Consider the following 21,124-nt stretch of genomic DNA (forward strand, 5'->3'; position numbering starts at 1 on the left):
TGAAAGTTCTTTGGAAAAATCATTCTGGCGAAGAAGCTACCTGAGAGCGAGAATAGGATATGCAAGTTCGATATCCACATTTGTTTCAGGACTAGTATAAGGTAAATTTTGGGACATAATTTATTTAAGGGGGAGAGAGTTGTAACACCCCAAATTCTCTACTTATATTTGCATTCTCTATTGAGCATCTTTATAATGAGGATAGATTTTACTTCGCACTTCCTAAATGTGAAATTGACAATATATAAAAATTACTTACTCTAGATTATGTTAATATGTAAAAAGAAGTTTCATGGTGTTTTTCATGAATTGTTATTAAATACATTAGATATTTAAGGTTTTGTGTTGTCACCCTTTTGTATTTATCTAAAAATATATAGTAGTTTGGGCAGCCACTTTTATTTCATACTTATCCAAAGTTCATAAATATTACTTTTGTGACTTGCTTTTCCATAACCTCCTCTCATATTTCACTGTTTCATGCCAAAGAAAACCCGTACCCTCTCTCCTTTTTATCACCTGAAATACTTCATGATAACCATCAGAAATTTTTACTAAACCAACCAGCCAAACTAGTTCTTGGTGAAGCTCAAGTTGCTCCTCTCTTTTGTGGTAAGTTACTAAGCCCGTTTTTACACTAGACCACTATTAGTATTTTCTTCGTATCTTCTTGTATAGGGATTACTTTTAAGTGATCCAAGATTTTTTGAAAAGATATTTCATATATCAATAACTCTTACTCAGACACCAAAATCTAGTTTTACTTGTATTTACTTGAAAAGGGATCATAAAGTACAGATCAGGTACTGCCCAGATTTTCTGTTTTACAAACCCTCCATGTACTATTGTTAGTAATTTTAGCATAACATTTTTTACTAAACTGATATTGGGGTGATTCAAGATTTCATGAGTCCCTAAGACATATGTATACGACTTTCATGAAGACTATACAGTCTAGTTTGTCCGTTTAAATCTTCAAAACTGAGCCCTAACACTAGATAGTGGTACTGTCCAGAATTTCTGTTTTAAATATTTAGGGTAATTTTCACCAATATCATGTTTAGTTTGACATGTTAAATCACTGAACTTATATAGATATTTGATTATGTACTTAATGTGAGCACGTGATTTTTGCCCTATATGAATTATTCCCAAAACTTCAAACAAAATGATTTATTTCATTATTTTACAATTTTGTGAGTTTTGTGTTATTTTCTGTTAATTGTTTGCATTTTATTTGTGCATTTTAATTCATATGGAACATATAAAAAATACATTTGGCATTAATTAGAAAATTAATTGTTTCATAAAAGGAAAAATCAAAAGTATAGTGTAGTTTGCACTTTTAATTTTGATTTTCGATTTTTGAGTAATTTTGCGTTAATTTGTTTGTGTTAATTGTCACTTTTGGGTTTAATCAATTTTTATTTAATTTTAGGAATTAATTTAGATTTCTGTCAGGTCCAAATTAAAGGAAATTAAAATAAAAAGAGGAAAAGAAAAGAAAATAACAAAAATGGTGCTTTTTGCATTTATAGCTTTAATTTGTCTTAGTTTGCGTTTAAAATAGGAATTAGTGTAATTGGAAAGTAAGTAATGTAATTTTAAGAGTCAATTTGGTTTTATTTTGGCATTTAATAAAAATAGAAACAAAAATAAAAAGAGGAAAGGAAATGAAAAAGAAAAGAAAATAATAAAGAAAAGGGGAAGAGGGCTGGTTTAATAAATGACCCAAATGTGGGCTATTTCAGTTTAATCACGCCCCAGCCCAATTCAAATACACCCCCAGACCAGCCCAAATGACCAAACCCGGCCTGCCCCCCTTTAAAACAAAACGGCGTCGTTCCTGGGTCGAGTGAATCTCAGCCGTCGAGGATCTTTGATCCAACGGCTGAGAACTAGGGAAGCCTTAATATTTAATGGCCGGAACAGCCCCCCTATTCACCGTCTTCCTCACCCCATTTACAGACCTTGTAACGCCACCGTACGCCGCCGCCGGAAATCGCCTCACGGCGGCGGCCAGTCTCCAAACACCACCAAAATCACACCCTAGGTTCCTCTCCTCTCCCTCTCTCCATATCCAGCCCCAGTTTCCCTCGAATCATACCCAGACTTGTCGAATCTTGGACCAAAGTTTTCCGGCCAAAACCCAAAGTCATCCAAACTTTACCAAAATTACACCATAGAACCGCCTTGATCTCCTCTATCAAACCCCCCAAACCCCGTCCCTCAAATCTCACCAGAACTATTCGAATATTAAATCGAATTTCGGACCAAAACCCTAGTTTTCCCAAACTTCGCCAAATTGACACCACGTGACCCCCTCGCCTCCCTCGTGGCGAATTCATCATCGTTTGCATTCAAATCTCGTCGAAGATGGTCGAATTTGGATTTGAGAATTAGCTGGATTTTTAAAAGATAAGTCAGTGAGTGTCCATGTTTATTTTTGATGCTTAACGTGGTTTAATTCTGTTTAGCTGTGTGTAATCGTAATTCATGTGTTATTTCTCGTTTTCATCCATAATTTTGGTCATGATTAGTCCGCTTGTTCGTTTTTTTTTGTGTGATGCTTTTTTCTGCTTTCATGGCTAAAAGATATTTCAATTTTTTAAGAGTTCTGTTTAATTAGTTGATTTTATCTTGTTTGATTTCATTTGTGTTCTGATTTCTTCGAGTGGTTTCAATTAAGTAATCTATGATTAGTGTTCGAAGCCTATAATTTTGATTAGGTTTAGCTTGATTGAACAATTCTGCCTGCCTGGATTTGTTTTGTGTTTGCCAATGAGTAGATTTCCTTTTCACTGATTCTGTTATTGTCAGTTATTTAGCTTGTTGATGGATAATAAATGTTAGTAACTGTTAATCCGAAATTTAGTAGTTATTTGAGTTAGATTGGTGATTGAGTTGGGTTAACTGATTGGTTTGACCCTGGTAGTTTGGGCTGGGGTAGGATAGTTAATTTCAAGATTAAGGTAGGGGCAATAAGGGTAATTCGCTTGAGGAATCTGATAGTAACTGAATCTAGAAACTACTAGAAGCACCTAGAAGGGGTTGAAATTGAATTTCAGTAGTTTTTAGTATATTAACTTGAGACACAAGTCAGAAAACAAGGAACTAATTGAGTAAAAAAACTGAAAATAAAGAGGGACTAGAATGAAACAGAAAAATCTGAAATTCCCTTTAAGCTTTGCCTATAAAAGGCAACACATTCTGCCTTAGAAAACAAGTTTGGAACCCTAAAAAATTTCCCCCCAAATCCTCTCTGCAAATCTGAGCCTAAAGTTTGAATTTCAAAATAATAGAAGTTCAAATTCCTTTAGATCCTAGATCAAAAACTCCAGAAAACTAAAAAAAACTGTTTCATTGAAGAGCTTTTGAGATCAAACTCACATTTCAGCCTTAGATCTTAGTTTCCGAAAAAAAACTGTTACATTGCATTTCTTCTAGCTGCTGAAACTTTCAGAAGTGTTTTGAGTGCATTCTCGAGTCAATTTGGTGTCATACAAGCTGTGTTTTGTCATCTCTTGGGTGCTGCGTCTCTATAGTTTGCTCCTGGATTTTTGAGAGACTGTTTTTGGTTCAAAAGTACTCCTGCTGTTGCTAGTTATCGACTGCTGCCGACCTATTGTCTTCTTATTCAATTCAATTTCCAGGTACCTCTTTTGATCTCATAGGACTGAGGAGAAATCAATGTAAATTAGATGCTGAAGAAGTGAAAATAATGAAGTCTGATTGAAGTCCATCTAAGTTGTCTATTCTGTGTTTAGTTAAGATGCATAGAACAATTATTTTATTAATTTGTAATTAACTGGACTATTGGACTTGTATAGTTGCAATATTTGTGCTGCCGGTAACTTAATCTAGCATGATTTGTGAGTAACTGACTCGCTAGACCTTTTAGAATTTCAGGAACATATTTTCTAATAGCTTTAGTTTAGTATGTCTAGTTCCAGTTCTTTTTTTACATTTTCGTATTAGGTCGAATCAGTCCAGTAGCCTAAAAGAAGAGGATTGATCATTTCATTTATGTAGTTTGCATGCCTATTACTTGATAATCATGGCATAAATAAGCATCAGTGAGTTCCAACATTTATGCTTAGTGATCGAATCTGGTGTTGAATTTGTTCAAAACATATAGGTGTGAAGTTAAAACGGCTATTAGATTCCAGGTTAACAATTGGTCAACGCTTAACCTTATACTGGTTTGAATATTGGCCTAACTGTATTTGATAGAAATATTTGGTACACTGATTTCTTCTACAAAATAGTGACAGGCCCATAAATTAATACTATAGGCTCAATCAGGGCATGCACGCTTAACTGACAATTGGGCCTCCTGGCCTGATCATGGGCCCAAAGCTGGCATGTTTTCCTTCTCCCTGGACTAATTCTGAAACCCAATGGCTGAACAACAACATTTGCAAACCTGGGCCAACGGTTCAAGGCCCAAAACTGCTATAAATCAAAACTCTTTAAAAAACTACATTTGGAATAGGGGATTAATTTGTAAATATAAATTTGGGTATTCGAGTTAGGTGGCGGGTTCAAATTAGGAGGGTCCTCCCTTTTTTTTGAATTCGGACTTGAATTCGAGGCTCGAATTTATAAATGCAAATTGATTAGGCCCTTTAGAGACAAATAATAAATAGAAAAATCGTAGTTGTTTTAGGTTTGCCCTTTAATTAATAAAATGAGACGAGCCTCGCCAAATAGAAACGTATAAATTGCGGGGCCCTCAATAAATGGTTGAATTAAAATACTTAGATTTCGGGATGGGCCGTTTAGTAAATTTCACGGTCCTCCCCAAAATAATAACGCGTTAGTCACTTTAGGCGCGCTTTTAATAATTTTACCTTCATAAATACGGGTGTGCATTTCATGCGACCCAAATCCAAGTCCCAAAACGTTGAATAAGAATGTGTCGAGGATCCGGGTGCATTTCATGTGACGTGATCCAAAAACACGTTCTTAAACGGCGTTCACTTTCTTAATAATTGATTAAAAGCGATGAATAATTCTAAAATTGCACTATAGGTTTAACGCGTATTAAAATCAGATTTTAGCCAAATATAGCATTTAAGCGACCGTACTAGAACCACGGAACCCGGGAGTGCCTAACCCCTTCTCCCGGGTTAAAAGAATTCCTTACTCGGATTTTTGGTTCGCGACTGTAACAGAGTCAAACCCTTTCCTCGATTCGGGATTCCAACCGGTGACTTGGGACACCATAAATCTCCTAAGTGGCGACTCTGATTCTCTTAATAAACGAATCCCGTTTCGATTGTCCTTTAATTGGAAAAACTCCTTTATTATACCCTTCACAGGGTGTAGTAAGCGAAAAAAGGAGGTGTGACACTTAAGGTATATATACCCTTGTAAAATCTAAGGTAAAGTGTTTGAGGAAGTGGACGAATTTGGTTGGTCTAGGGCGTAGACGATTCGAACGTCCTCAAGTTGTGGTTGAATTATTTTGTGGTAAAACACCAAGGTTTGTGTATAAACTCTGTACTCTTTTTACTTGCTAGAATATTTTGAAATAACCTGAGATTTTGTTTCTCGTATCTTCAATTTATATCGTTGTATTTGTGTTATATCAAGTATTGTAAGATATTCGCTAAATCGCCCATTCATAAGGATTTGCTTGATCATTTTGTATTCTTGTTGGGACTTTGTCCTTCTTGTGGCAGTGACTTTGCACTCATCTTGGCATGCCTCTTGATTCGGATCTTTTTCCATCTTGACTTTGGATTTGTAGTTCGTCTTAAATCCCGGAACTTGTCAGTGTTAAGTACAAACTAGGAAGCCATTTTTAATATGATTCTTAATTTTCTTGACTATTGGGTTTTGACCCTACTTGATTTGGGGCTTCGGTTCATCTTGATATCTGATTATGCTTAGTGTGATGGCATGGCATACATATTGGGCGCAAAATGGCTATTTGACAAACTCTCTTGGATTGATAGTATACGCTTTCTCGACTCTTGAATCTTGAACATTGTTATTGATATTTGGAAATACTTCAAGGATTGATATTCGATACTTTTGATATATTTATTCACTTGTTTTAAATTATATTTTATTTGATCAACTATGACTGCAAGGGGGAAATTGGAGAATTTAATGGCTCCAAGCCCAAAGTTTATACGCCACTAAGCTTTATGCTTAGCGATAGTTGTCTTCTATCGTAGGTAATGTACGGGATGAGATTTGAAGACGCCCTTATGAAGTAGTATTTTTGTGAGCACTTATGTATATCACATTTGCATATGCAGCTAGGTTTTACATAGTTTTGGGACTTGTACATGATATATATGTCACACTTGTGTATGTTATTTTGGAGGCTTGTTGGATCTCGAGACCAAAATCTTGTAACATGTAATTTGATGACTTGTTTTGCTATTTCAGGGTGTGTGAATAACTCAATTCTTGGAATATGCTGAATTTACACTTTGTCTTGTAGAAATGTACAAAGGAGAAGACTAGTTTTCTTTTTTTTTACTTGCTAGTTTGAAATTCATGTACAATATGAACATGCAGTGATGTTGAACGAAAAGTATAAATTTTGTTAGGAAGCTGCTTTAACATGTTGGTTATTCGAGGAGGGTTGGATCACCTTATGTTGATATTTTGACATTGTATTTCATTTAAAATAATTTACGAAGTGTATTTTCAAAAATAAAAATATTGCACTTTGAACCTTTATCGCATGGGCCTATTTCCGCTACTAAATTATTCTGAATGCCTTTCTGGAATAATATCTTCTTAATATTTTTTTTGGTAACTAACTTTATATTAATTACCAGGAATCAACATTACGATACCATAGTCAGTTTAACACAACTAGTTATCTAAATAATAACATCAAAAGCTTAAGTTGCACTAGCAAACAGTAATCAAATCTGGTTAATGAATCTAGAACAACATGCTATGTAACAAGTTTTGGACACCATGAGATGCTCTAACATTGGACAAGTAGGCAATCTCTCTAGCTATAATCTTCCAGTTCCTTGATTTCTTTTCGAAGATCCTCTGGTTTCTCTCCATCCAAATGGCATAGACACTTCTGAAGATGTGAGCTTGTTGAGTCCTACCTTTTGCATTCTGGATTATCCAAGCTATGTGTTGATCCCATCCAGTGGTTGGCCCTGCCTGTTTCTGTAGCCATAAGAGAATCTTGTTCCATATTGCTATGGTGAAATCACTGTCCATGAACAGATGATTCCTACTTTCAGGTTGATTATTACACATGACACATTCTAAGTCAACAACTATGCCCCATTTTGCTAGCCTATCAGTAGTGATGAGCTTGTCTTGTAGCTGCAACCACATGATGAATTTAGCCTTAGGTCTAGCATCATTCTTGTACATCACACATTTCCAGGGTACTTTAGGGTAACTAGGTAGCAGCTGCTCATAAACTTGTTTAGTTAGACTGTCTGGCCCCTTCCTTATCTGCACTTGCAACAAAATTTGTCGAGCTTCCAAGATTTTCCTCATGATCCAACAAGCTTATTGGGGAACTCTGACTGTGGTGAGAGGCTGGCCTTTGAGGTAGAACTCATGGATCCATAATTTGTCATCCTTATGAGCAAGGTCCCAATGAGTCTTAGCCAGGGCAGCTCTATTCTAGATTCTTATGTTAAGGAGGTTTAGTCCTCCAAAAGTTCTGGGCAAACACATCTTTTCCCAAGATACAAGGGCCTTTTTTGTAATAATTTCAGTGCCCGACCACACAAAACTTCTACAATAAGCATCAATCAGTTTAAGGACCTTAACTGGCATTTGAAATAGCTGATTCCAATATGATTGGACTCCAAAAAGAACAGATTGGACCAGTTGAACTCTCCCATTATAGGAGAGTTTCTTAGCTATCCACGAGGTAATTTTGGCCACTATTTTCTCTATTAGAAGTTGCCATTGAATAAAGGAGATCTTTTTAGAATATAGGGGAACTCCCAGATACCTAATAGGTAACTCACCAACATGGATGCCAAGCTTCTGTACAATTCTATCTCTTTCCACTTGATCACCTCCACCAAAATAAATAGAGTTTTTCTGTAGATTGGCTTGTAATACTGAAGCTTATGAGAATTATTTGAGGGCTTGGTGGAATGCATTAACTGATTTCAGATCACCTCTAGAAAATAACAATAAGTCATCTGCAAAACTCAGATGGATGATCTTCAATTTGGCACATCTGGGGTGGAAGTTAAAGGATTTGTCATCCTTAAGTTCATGTAGTTTCCTGCTCAAATATTCCATAGCCATCGCAAATAGATAGGTAGAGATGGGGTCTCCCTGTCTCAATCCTTTAGCAGCATCAAATGGCTTTGTAGTTTCCCCATTTACCACCATAGTATAATTAACAGTTTGTACACATTCCATTATCAAAGAGACAAATCTGTCATGGAACCCCAATTCACTCATAACATGCTTCAAATAGGGTCATCCTACTGAATCATAGGCTTTCTGCAAATCAATCTTCACCATACATCTGGGAGATGCATTTTTCCTTCCATAATCTTTGACTAATTCATGGGCCAAGATAATATTTCTGAGATCTTCCTTCCTGGAATAAAGCATGCCTGAGCATCACAGATGATACTAGGTATAACTTTCTGAATCCTAGAAGCCAAGACTTTTTCTATGATCTTATATAATATGGTGTAGCAAGTAATTGGTCTATACTCCTTTACTATTAGAGGACTAGGATTCTTTGGAACTAAAGTGATCGTAGTACAGTTAATAGCTTTAAACGTTTTCCCTGATGCAAAGAATTGTTTAACTGCCACAGTCACCTCATCCTTCAGTATTGGCCAAGCATGTTTAAAGAAATGAGAGTTGTACCCATCAATACCTGGAGCTTTGTCATCCTCTATGGCATGTAATCCAGACCATACATCTTGATCAGTAATATCATCACATAACTCCCCTCTTTGTTGCTGAGAGAGGGTTGGACCTTTCATCATTGTGAGTCTATTAACTGCTGGGATAGAAGGGGAAGCTGTACCCATAAGGGATTTATAGAAAACAATAATTTCCTCCTGTATAGTTAGAGGATCAGTCAGTTGTGCACCAGTAAGGGATGTAAAATGTAGTATCTGCTTCTTTTGTGTTCTGCCTTTAACCAAAGCTGAGAAATATTTGGTATTGGCATCCCCAAGTTTTATCCATTTTGCAAGAGCTTTCTTCCTAAGAGCACTTTCTTCCACAAGTGACCATTTCTCCAAATCAAGCAAGATCTGTTTCTCTTTTCCCAAGAGCTGGTCAGTACTTTGAGCATTTATCATCTCCTGAGTTAGCTGCAGTTCCTCTCGAGCTAGGATAATTTTCTGAGAAATACTCTTGAATTTTGTGTTGTTCAGCCGTTTCAACAAAGGTTTAAGTGACTTAAGCTTTAACCATATATCTTTCATAGGCCACATATCTAGTTTCCGCTCCCAACTTTGTTGCACCATAGGCAGGAAATCTTGATGACCAGTCCAGACATTAAAGAATCTGAATGGGACATTGATGTTTCTAGCCTTAGTCTAGAGGGACAAGATCATAGGAGAATGATCAGAGATAAAAGGAAGTTTGTACTCAGTTACTACATGTCCCCATTGCAACATCTATTCATGATTACCAAATGCTCTATCTAGTCTGCTACAGACCCTATCAGTACTACCCTGCTTATTTGACCATGTATAATACTCCCATTTCCATTGTAATTCAGATAGTAGAAGACCGGTAATACACTCAGAATAGGCTTTGACCTCTGCATAGGCAATTGGGTTCCAATATATCCTATCTTGAGGGATGAGCATAGCATTGAAGTCTCCTATAATCAGCCAGGGAACATGAACTCCATGTGCAACTTGTTTAATCCTTGCCACATAGCCTCTATATGTTCAATTGCATTAAAGCCGGATATTACTGTAATTATACAATCTAAAGGTCCTTGTCTCTCCATGACATGACTGTGTAAAAATTGAGCATCCACCTTCAATACAGATATCTCATACAGATTTTTGTCCCATAGTAACCATATTCTCCCATTCACAGCCTTCTGGTAATTGCTTTCCATACCCCAGCAAGGGGCAATATTATTCCAAACTTGTTTAGACTTAGGCGACTTAACTTTTATTTCAACTAGTCCAGCAAGCTTGATGTTCTTTCTTTTTAAGTAATTTCTCAACTCCTTTTGTTTATACCTCTTATTCATACCTCTAACATTCCAGAAAAGCCAATTCATAATGAAGGTTTGGAGCCACCTCCTTTATCAGGAGGTTGTGTAAGACTCACACTGGCCCTTTTCTTTGCTAACACAGTACCAGTAAATGATACAGGGCCCGGGATAGGGAAATTTGCTAGTGCTCAGGGCTACTCATCAAGACTTTCTCCTTCTGTGCTTGAGGATGAGGATCAACAACTTTACTTTGCTCAACACACTATACTACTACATGAGTAGCAGGTGGAGCTTCTTTAGAAACATTGCTGATCATCTCCTAGTGGCGGCACCTACTTGAACGTTAGATGAAGTAGCATTAGGAGGGGCTGGTCCCTTAGTTTTCCATTCAATAGTAACCTTCTTTGGTTCTCTTCTTCTTTCATGTAGTGCTTGATTCTGAGTGCCAGGCTTATGTACGACCCTGCCGGTCGTTTTGAGAGTTATAGCCCCGATCCCCTATTAACTACTTCCCCCGTATCTTTTTCTACTTATGTGACTTACCAGGAGGTTTCATTTGGTTTTTGGAGTGTTTTGGGACACTTAGTCCCTGAACGGAGGCTTAAGTCTTGGAATTTGAACCCTAGTCGGAACTGTATGAAGACGATTCCGGAATGGAGTTCCATCGATTCCATTAGCTCCGTTGGGTAACATTAGGCTTAGGGTCGTGACCGGATTTTATTTTGGAGGTCTGTAGCTTATTTAGGCTTGAAATGGCAAAAATCAAATTTTTTAAGATGTTGACCAGTAGTGGACTTTTTGATATCGAGGTTGAAATCTGATTCCGGAAGTTGGAGTAGGTTCGCAATGTTTAATATAACTATTGCGCAAAATTTGAGGTCATTCGGACGTGGTTTGATAGATTTCGGCATCAGTTGTGGAAATTTAAAGTTTCAAATTCTTTAAGTTTGAATTGGAAGGAGATTCGTGATTTTGGCATTGTTTGATGTGATTTGAGGGCTCGACTAAGTTCGTATGGTGTTTTAGGACTTGTTGATATATTTTGCTGAGGTCCCGTGGGCCTCTGGTGAGTTTTGGGTGCTTAACGGAATGAGATTTTGACATAGGCCATTGATGAAGTTTCAGACACCTGGTGTTTTCGCACCTGCGGTAGGGAGACCGCAGGTGCGGGCTTGCAAATGCGAAAAAGTAAGCGCAGAAGCGGATTTAGGCAGCCCAGGCTAGGATCGCAGGTGCGAGAAGATTTCCGCATCTGCAATGCCTGCAGATGCGCTAGGGTGTTCGCAGAAGCGGTCAAGGACCGCAGAAGCGGGAGACTTTTCGCAGGTGCGCACTCGTAGGTGCGGCCACCTTATCGCAGATGCGCCCTTGAGGACTTAAGTGATTTTCACACCTACGATGGTTTTCCCGCAGGTGCGGTTGAAGGCTCGCATAAGCGAGTTAGTTGGGCAGAAAAGAGAGGATTTTGAGGGTTTTTGTCATTCTTCACCATTTGACCTTGAGGGCTCGGATTTAGGCGATTATTTGAAGGATTTTTAGAGGAAGTTATTGGGTAACAATTCCTAACTCGTTTTTGGTTGTATTCCATTAATCCATTGTTGATTTCATCATTTAATTAGGGATTTGAGTTGGAAAATTGGGAAAATTTGAGAAAGGTTCTTAGGCCAAATTTTGGGATTTTGATCGAGATTTTAGTATCAAATTTGAGTAAATTTCATATGGTTAGACTCGTGAGTGAATGAGTATTCATAATTTGTGATTTTTACCTGATTCCAAGACATGGGCCCAGGGAGGTTTTTTGGGCGATTTTCCAATTTCTTGTGTTGGATTTGATTTCATTAGCTAGATTAGTTTCTTGTAGTTATATTTATGATATGTAATTGACTTTGGCTAGATTGGGCCACTCAGAGCCGGATATTCGTGGGAAGAGCATTGTTACGGATTGATTTGAGCTTGGTTCGAGGTAAGTGGCTTGCCTAACCTTGTGTGGGGGAACTCCTATTAGGATTGTGCTATTTTAGATATGTGAGCGATGTGTACGTGAGGTGACGAGTACGTACACGGGCTAATTGATGTAAAAACCCGATTTTCAATGAATAATAACTTGTTCTTCTTTTTATTTGAGTTATATCAGCATGTGCAGTATCCAGTTAGCTTAGAATAGCATGTCTACTTGCCTTAATTGCTTATCTGAACTCTGTGCAGCATGTTTAGTGAATCCTATTTTTCTTTGACTTTTGTTTAGTCTAAACTGTAGGTTCTCTTACTGTAACTGTTATTTCCGCTGATGGAGCTGCATATTTACTTTGGGATTAAGGAACGGTATTCCGGTAGATCCCCCTATTCTCCATATTTACTTTGGAACTACGGAACCGTATTCCAATAGATCTCCCTGTTCTGCATATTTATTTTGGGACTACGGAATGGTATTCCGGTAGATCCCCCTGCACATTTAGGTTTGGGACTATGAGGCCTAAACATCCTTAGCTACAAAGATCCAGAGTTTTCTTAGTTTGGCGGGTTATTACCGTCGATTTGTTGCCGGTTCTCATCTATTGCAGCACCTATGACCAAGCTGACCCAGAAGGGTGCTCCGTTCAGGTGGACGGAAGAATGTGAGGAGAGCTTTCAGAAGCTCAAGACAATTTTGACTACGGCCCCAGTATTGGTATTGCCTACAGGTTCGGGGTCTTATACTATTTATTGTGATGCGTGGCGAGTTGGTCTCGACGCGGTGTTGATGTAGGACCGTAGGGTGATTTCCTATGCGTCCACACAGCTGAAGGTGCATGAAAAGAACTATCCTGTCTACGACCTCGAGTTAGCTTCTATTATTCATGCCTTGAAGATTTGGAGGCGATATTTGTACGGTGTCCCTGGTAAGATCTACACTGATCACCGGAGTTTGTAGCATCTGTTCAAGCAGAAGGATCTTAACTTGCGTCAGCGGAGGTGGTTAGAGCTACTTAAGGACTATGATATCACTATTTTGTACCACCCTGGGAAAGACAATGTGGTGGCCGATGCTTTGAGTCGCCGGGCAGAGAGTTTGGGGAACTTAGCATATCTACCAGCAGTAGATAGGCCCATGGCGTTGGATGTTCAGGCCTTTGCCAGCCAGTTGTGAGGTTAGATATTTTTGAGCCGAGTCGAGTGTTGGCTTGTATGGTCTCTCGGTCTTCTCGTTATGACTGTATCAGGGAGCGTCAGTAAGATGACCCCCCATCTGCTTGTCCTTATGGACACGGTTCAGCACGGTGACGCTAAGGAGGTCACTATATGGGATGATGGTGCATTGAGGACGCAGGGCAGGCTATGTGTGCCAAATGTAGACAAATTTCGTGAGTTGAGTGCCACGAAGATGCATCAGGACTTGAGGTAGCATTTTGGTGGCGCAGAATGAAGAAGGCCATAGTGGAATATGTAGTCTAGTGTCTAAATTGCTAGCAGGTGAAGTATGAGCATTAGCGACCGGGTGGATTACTTCAGAAGTTAGAGATTCCGGAGTGGAAATAGGAGCGTGTTCACTATGGATTTCGTTGTTGGACTCCCACGAACTCAGCAGAAGTTTGATGTAGTTTGGGTGATTGTGGATAGACTGACCAAGTCAACTCTTTTCCTTCCTGTGATGACTACCTATTCTTCCGAGCAGCTGGCTTGAGTTTATATCCACGAGATTGTCAGACTTCATGACGTGCCGATATCTATCATCCTTGACCGGGCTACGTAGTTGCATCACGGTTCTGGAGAGCCGTACAGTATGAGTTGGGTACTCGGGTGGAGTTGAGCACAACATTTCACCCTTTGATGGACGGGTAGTCCGAGCGCACTAACCAGATTCTTGAGGATATGCTCCGTGCCTGTGTGATGGGGTTTGGAGGTTCTTGGGATCAGTTCTTTCCACTTGAGGAGTTTGCCTACAACAATAGTTATCAGTCCAGCATTCAAATGGAACCATAGGAGGCTCTATATGGTAGGCGGTGTCGGTCCCTAGTGGGTTGGTTCGAGTCGGGCAAGGCCAGATTATTGTGTACGGACTTGGTTCAGGATGCCTTGGAGAAGGTTAAGGTGATTCAGGATAGACTTCGCGCAGCCCAGTCCAGACAGAAGAGTTAGGCGGACCGGAAGGTTTGCGATGTTGCATTCATGGTTGGTGAGCGGATCTTGCTCCGGGTTTCGCCTATGAAGGGCGTCATGAGGTTCGGAAAGAAGGGCAAGCTGAGCCCCAGGTTCATTGGTCCATTTGAGGTGTTGCGGCGAGTTGGGGAGTTTGCTTATGAGCTTAGCTTACCTCCCAGCCTAGCAGGAGTTCATCCGGTATTCCATATTTCCATGCTCTGGAGGTATCACAGTGATCCATCTCACGTGTTGGATTTCAACTCAGTCCAGTTGGACAAGGATCTATCTTATGTTGAGTAGCTTGTGGCTATTTTGGACAGGCAGGTTCGAAAGCTGAGGTCAAAGAATATTGCATCAGTAAAGGTTCACTGGAGGGGTCAGCCGGTCGAGGAGGCGACTTGGGAGACCAAGCAGGATATGCACGGCCATTATCCTCATCTTTTCACCACTTTAGGTGTCTCTATGCTCGTTCGAGGACGAAGGATTGTTTTAAGAAGGGGAGGATGTAACGACCTGACCGGTCATTTTGAGAGTTATAGCCCCGATCACCTATTAACTGCTTCCCCAGTATCTTTTTCTGCTTATGTGACTTGCCGGGAGGTTTCGTTTTGATTTTTGGAGTGTTTTGGGACACTTCGTCCCTAAACGGAGGCTTAAGTCTTGGAATTTAGACCCTAGTCGGAATTGTGTGAAGATGACTCCGGAATGGAGTTCCGTCGATTCCGTTAGATCCGTTGCGTGTCCAGATTTTATTTTAGAGGTCTGTAGCTTATTTAGGGTTGAAATGGTAAAAATTGAATTTTTGAAGATGTTGACCGCTAGTGGAATTTTTGATATCGGGGTCGGAATCCGATTTCAGAAGGTGGAGTAGGTCCGCAATGTTGAATATGACTTGTGTGCAAAATTTGAGTTCATTCGAACGTGACTTGATAGGTTTTGGCATCGGTTGTGGAAATTTAAAGTTTCAAATTCTTTAAGTTTGAATTGGAAGGTGATTCGTGATTTTAGCGTTGTTGATGGGATTTGAGGGCTCGACTAAGTTCGTATGGTATTTTAGGACTTGTTGGTATATTTGGTAGAGGTTCGGGGGGGGGGGGGAGGAGGCTCGGGTAAGTTTCGGGTGCTTAACAGAATGAGATTTGGACTTAGGCCATTGCTGAGGTTTCAGACACCTGGTGTTTTCGCACTTGCGGTAGGGAGACCGCAGGTGCTCCCTACCGCAGGTGCGGGCTCGCAAGTGCGGAAAAACTAGCGCAGAAGTAGATTTGGGCAGCCTAGGCTGGGAACGTAGGTGCGAGGAGAATTCCGCATATGTGATGCCCGCAGATGCGCTATGTGTTCGCAGAAGCGGGACTTTCCGCAAGTACAGACGCGCAGGTGCGGCCACTTTATCGCAGGTGCGGCCCTTGAGGACTTAAGTGATTTTCACACCTCCGATGGTTTTCCCGTAGGTGCCGTATCGCAGGTGCGGTTGAAGGCTCGCAGAAGCGAGTTCGCTAGGCAGAAAAGAGAGGATTTCGAGGGTTTTTGTCATTCTTCACCATTTGATTTTGAGGGCTCGGATTTAGGCGATAATTTGAAGGATTTTCAGAGGAAGTTATTGGGTAACGATTCCTAACTCGTTTTTGGTTGTATTCCATTAATCCATTGTTGATTTCATCATTTAATTAGATATTTGAGTTGGAAAATTGGGAAAATTTGAAAAAGGTTCTTAGGCCGAACTTTGGGGGTTTGATCGAGATTTTGGTACCGAATTTGAGTAAATTTGGTATGGGTAGACTCGTGAGTGAATGGATGTTCGTAATTTGTGACTTTTACCCGATTCCGAGACGTGGGCCCGGGGAGGCTTTTTAGGCAATTTTCCAGTTTCTTGCGTTGGCTTTGATTTCATTAGCTAGATTATTTTCTTGTAGTTATTTATGATATGTAATTGATTTTGGCTAGATTTGGGCCACTCGCAGCCGGATATTCGTGGGAAGAGCATTGTTACGGATTGATTTGAGCTTGGTTTGAGGTAAGTGTCTTGCCTAACCTTGTGTGGGAGAACTCCCCTTAGGATTTGTACTGTTTTAGATATGTGAGCGTCGTGTACGTGAAGTGACGAATACGTACACGGGCTAATTGATGTAAAAACTCGATTTTCGCTGAATAATAACATGTTCTTCTTCTTTTTGAGTTATATCAACATGTGTCGTATCCTGTTAGCTTAGAATAGCATGTCTACTTGCCTTAATTGCTTATCTGAACTCAGTGCAGCATATTTAGTGAAATTCCTATTTTTCCTTGACTTGTGTTTAGGCTAAACTGTAGGTTCTCTTACTGTAACTGTTATTTCCGTTGTTGGAGCTGCATATTTACTTTGGTACTACGGAACGGTATTCCGGTAGATCCCCCTGTTCTGCACATTTATTTTGGGACTAAGGAACGGTATTTCGGTAGATCCCCCTGCACATTTACGTTTGGGACTACGAGACGGTATCTCGGGAGATCCCCTGTTGTTATCTCTATGTTCTAGGCTGTTGACTTTCTATTATTCCATTCCTGATAAATTTCCGTATTTATTTTTACTGCGATATCTCATTCTGTCTTATTTCATTATATTTATACCAGTAAGGCCCTGACTTGATCTCGTCACTACTCGATCGAGGTTAGGCTTGGCACTTACTGAGTACCATTGTGGTGTACTCATGCCCTTCCCTGCACATATTTTTCATGTGCAGATCCAGGTACCGCTTATCAGCCGCATTATCAGTAAGGCGAGATAGCTGTAGAGACTTCAAGGTATATCTGTCGCGTCTGCAGACCTCAGAGTTCCTATGTACTCTTTCTCATGTCAAACACTTTCTTGTATTTCCGTTTGTTAGACTCTAGAGTATAGAAATACTGTTTTCTTTCTGTAGTTTCTGACTTACGATATTTCGGGTTTTGGAAGAATTTATGTACATTTCGAGAGTGATTATTGTATATGCCAAGCGGCATCTTAATTACTTATTCAAATTTACCTGTTAGTTGTTAGTTGTTATGCTTTCGTTTCATTTTCTGCAAAATGTTTGGCTTACCTAGTCGTAGAGACTAGGTGCCCTCACGACGGTTCACGAAGGGAGAACTTAGGTCGTGACAGCTTAGGAGTAGGTGGACACCTATGTCCCACTACTTGGCACAGTTGGCAGAACTCAGGTTTCTAATCAAATATAATTTCCTAGGAGAATTGTCGACCATTTGGATCTAGCACTGTAATTGTTTCAGGCAATTCTCTGGTGACATTTACTTCAACAAGCATCCTAGCATAGGAAATTCGTGTCTGCTTGGAAGTACATTCATCTGCAAAGATGGGAGTTCCAATAACACTTGCTATCCTACTAAGGGAGTTGCTACTCCAGCAATTCATAGGGAGATTTGGAAATTTCACCCACAATGGAATCTCAGTAGGAAATTCAGTGTTGAAATCAAATTCAGGTAGTCCAGGGTTTAAGAATAATAGGTCTATTGTTGATTGAATAGGGTCCAGAATAGTAGACTGCATTCAGATCTTCAATAGTTTAGAATTTAATCACATAGTAACCCTCGTCTTGGAGATATAGATCAGGATTTGCAGCTTGTGCCCAGTTTTGGCTAACAAATCTACGCATGACATTATAACCCGGCACAGCTCCTATGAAATAGGCTATTAGCGCACATCGCCATTTTAATGTCTCCTGTTCAACCTCAGCTTTCTCTAACTGAACAATTGGATGCCCATCCACAATTTGAGGGGGGATATAGGATAGAGCCATACCATTCTCCGCTGACCTGTTATTCTTAAACAAGCTGGTCCATGCTGGTAGTTTCCCTTTGTCATTAGGCACATCATCTATTCAATCTAATTCCTCAATCACCTTGGGTGTTGATGTTGTTTCATTGGAGCTCCCCTTACCGCCATCCCCTTTTTTCCACAGAAGGAGGTGGAGTAGTAAGGTCAAATCGACCAAGAGATTGACTTATATCAGGCGATACCCGTTCAGAAGATACCACTGATTTATCACTCTGCAAAGGATTCCCTGTTGCAGTCGAAGAAGAAGTTGCCGTCACAACTACTGGTAATCGAGCACCTACAGAACTACCAAATGACTAATGGTTGTTGTTTCTGACCTCGTCCTCGTCCTCTTCCTCTTCCCCGTCCCCTAGCCTTGGTCAAAGACCCAGAGGCGCACATTAGATATCGCATACTAAGCACCATGAGAGAGAGGTTAAAGAGAGAAATTCTGTTTTTATAAGTAGCTAGTTTATTACTAGATACATTGTCTATTACGCATATCTTCTTAATATTGTAAGTGGTAAATTAGATTTGCTTCGTAAGTAGCACCCTCCCAAAGGGGTTGCTACATAAAATGTTCAAGTTTTGTAAATTACCCATCATAAACATGATTTTTACTACAAAAATTATACGTCCACGGGCTTCTATAATTACAGGCGCGATTGAAGGGAGAGAATATTTTCCAGTTACAAAATTTATACGCTACAATCTACAACCAAAATACTGCGCAATTCACGCTAATTTTCTGCAAAATCATTCTCTAACGAAGATTTCCTCAGCTTTTCCATTAAAAAAATGCAACAAAATCAAAACAAATTCCTTTTTTATCAATCATCGATTGCAGATTAATGTGAAGTATGATCAGTCAGCTATAAACATACAGCAGATTTCTAAACTTTTTATATTATTGCAAAATTATTTTTTCTAGCTTGAATTTGGGGATAAGACTGAGTTACAATGTCAAAACTGGCGATAATGGTTCAGCGCAGTGGTCGGTGGGATAACTTCGGGAGATATATAGATTTTGATATTGACAGAATTGTAATATTCAAGTTATAGTGCTTTGAATGCCACAATTGCAGAACACCTAATGATGGATACTTCTGGAAAAATCATCTAGATCAAATATGGAGTGAACGAAATATGCACACATGCTCATTGATGGACAATACATTTATACAACATAAAGCTACTGCCATGGTAGTTGGCAGCATGGTCATGCCAAAATATGTAGATCCTTATACAATATACACACCAAAAGACATACAAACAGACATGTTGTCAGAACATGGTGAACTTAATGTACATGCAAGCTTGGAGAGCAAAGGAAGAGGCTTTGTAATTTTTGAGAGGTCATCGTGATGAATCATACAGTCGCCTGACGAGTTACTTATACATTTTGGAGAAGACTTATTTAGAGTCGATAGTAAAATTATAAAAGACTAAAGATGAATGTTTCTTGTATGCATTTGTTGCTCTTAATACATCCATCAAAGGTTGGGAGTATTGTAGGCCTATTGTAGTAGTTGAAGGCACTTTCTTAAAATCGGCATATAGGGGAATAGTGCTAACAGCTAGCATAGTGGATGCAGTAGGTACATCTTACCCACAGTTAGTATTCTATTTAAAATGTGTAGATAAATAGTAATTTATTGAATTCAAGTTGTTTCTGATACTATATTTTTGATGTTTCTAAGTTTATTACTAAATTGATTTTTTTTAAATCGACAATACTTTTAATTTGGGCACGAACAACAGGGTCAGATAATGATTGAAACCTAGTGATGCCATAATCAACATTATATGGTGCAAAAAAAATTCTAATTCTGCATGAAAAGAAAAATAAGTTAATAAAACATATTTAAAGGCATAAAAACAAACATAAGAATAATACTGGTACAATTATCTACAGACAAATGACAGTAATACATTACAGATAATTAAATGGCAAATTCAAATACAAATAAAAGAATTAAACTACAATGCATCTACATAAAACTGACAGTCCTCTGTTTACATAATATTTAGACAATGTATTAACAAATTCACATACATATGAACAAGAAAACTACAATGTAACCTACATTTAGAACAGTGAGTAAAAAATAACTCCTATACAAAGAAACACAATTAAAATGCGTATGAAACAAAAATAATAAAATTTAACCTACAACACATGACATATTCAACATTCATACTAACAAGATAACAAAAAATTATCCAATAAAATAAACTAACTCATGAAATACATACCATAAACAAAATTTAATCAAATATTATACAACAAATATGCAATTGCAAAAGTATTTAAAAATATTTATAAACAACAACATATATACACAATGTAGATAAAATTTCTACAATAAAGCGACAGTAAAAAAAATAGGTAGCAGAATGAGTATGAAAACGACTTTTTTACTATAGGAGATTTATGAATCTCCTTCCTTTTTGAAGGTTTGCTAGCAAGAGACACCTTGATTTGTTTTACACATTTGGGAATCACTTCTTCATCCACGAAATCGTCATCTCCAGCGATTTCTTTGTCCTTCTATTTTTTTGGCTTAGCAAATAACGATCCTTCAGTGGCATCCCTGTCATGCTTTATTTTTTTCGCGTCTCTACCCTAGCTTCACGAGGGTTAAGCAGAGACTTTTTCTCTAGTGTTGCATGTCAGAATTTCACCATTTTTTAGGTAAATCCTGTGAGAAAGCACCAAGTAGAAATTTCTCCATCTCTCGAATTAGTAGGTTTTTAGGGCTTTTCATCGAAGTTCCTTTCTTCTTCATCGAAGGGGAAGGAACTGTTGATGAACTAAGGATTTTGAATAATGTCTCTCAACCTAGAATTCTGAGAGAGAAATCAAAAATTTTGAGAGAGAAAATGAAAAAGCTTTTGAAAAAAATAAGGAAGTTTAGCATTAATGGAGGGAGAGAGGTTTAGAAATGTGGGGGAGTGGGTTCAAAACTTGTGTGTGTGTGTGTGTGGGGTGGGGGGGGGTAGGTAGGTAACGTTAGTATTCAGTAGTAGCGTAGAGATAACTAAAA

General features: G+C 38.9%; 1 protein-coding gene across 1 annotated transcript; it reads right to left on the bottom strand.

Annotated features, from left to right (window-relative positions):
* On the bottom strand, window positions 6,913-7,497 carry LOC109236025. Its single transcript, XM_019402257.1, has one exon. It carries the CDS (start codon window positions 7,495-7,497, stop codon window positions 6,913-6,915), a length of 585 nt encoding a protein of 194 aa, XP_019257802.1.

The sequence above is a fragment of the Nicotiana attenuata genome, chromosome 12 (assembly GCF_001879085.1).
Source record: "Nicotiana attenuata strain UT chromosome 12, NIATTr2, whole genome shotgun sequence".
NCBI classification, from domain to species: Eukaryota; Viridiplantae; Streptophyta; class Magnoliopsida; order Solanales; family Solanaceae; genus Nicotiana; species Nicotiana attenuata.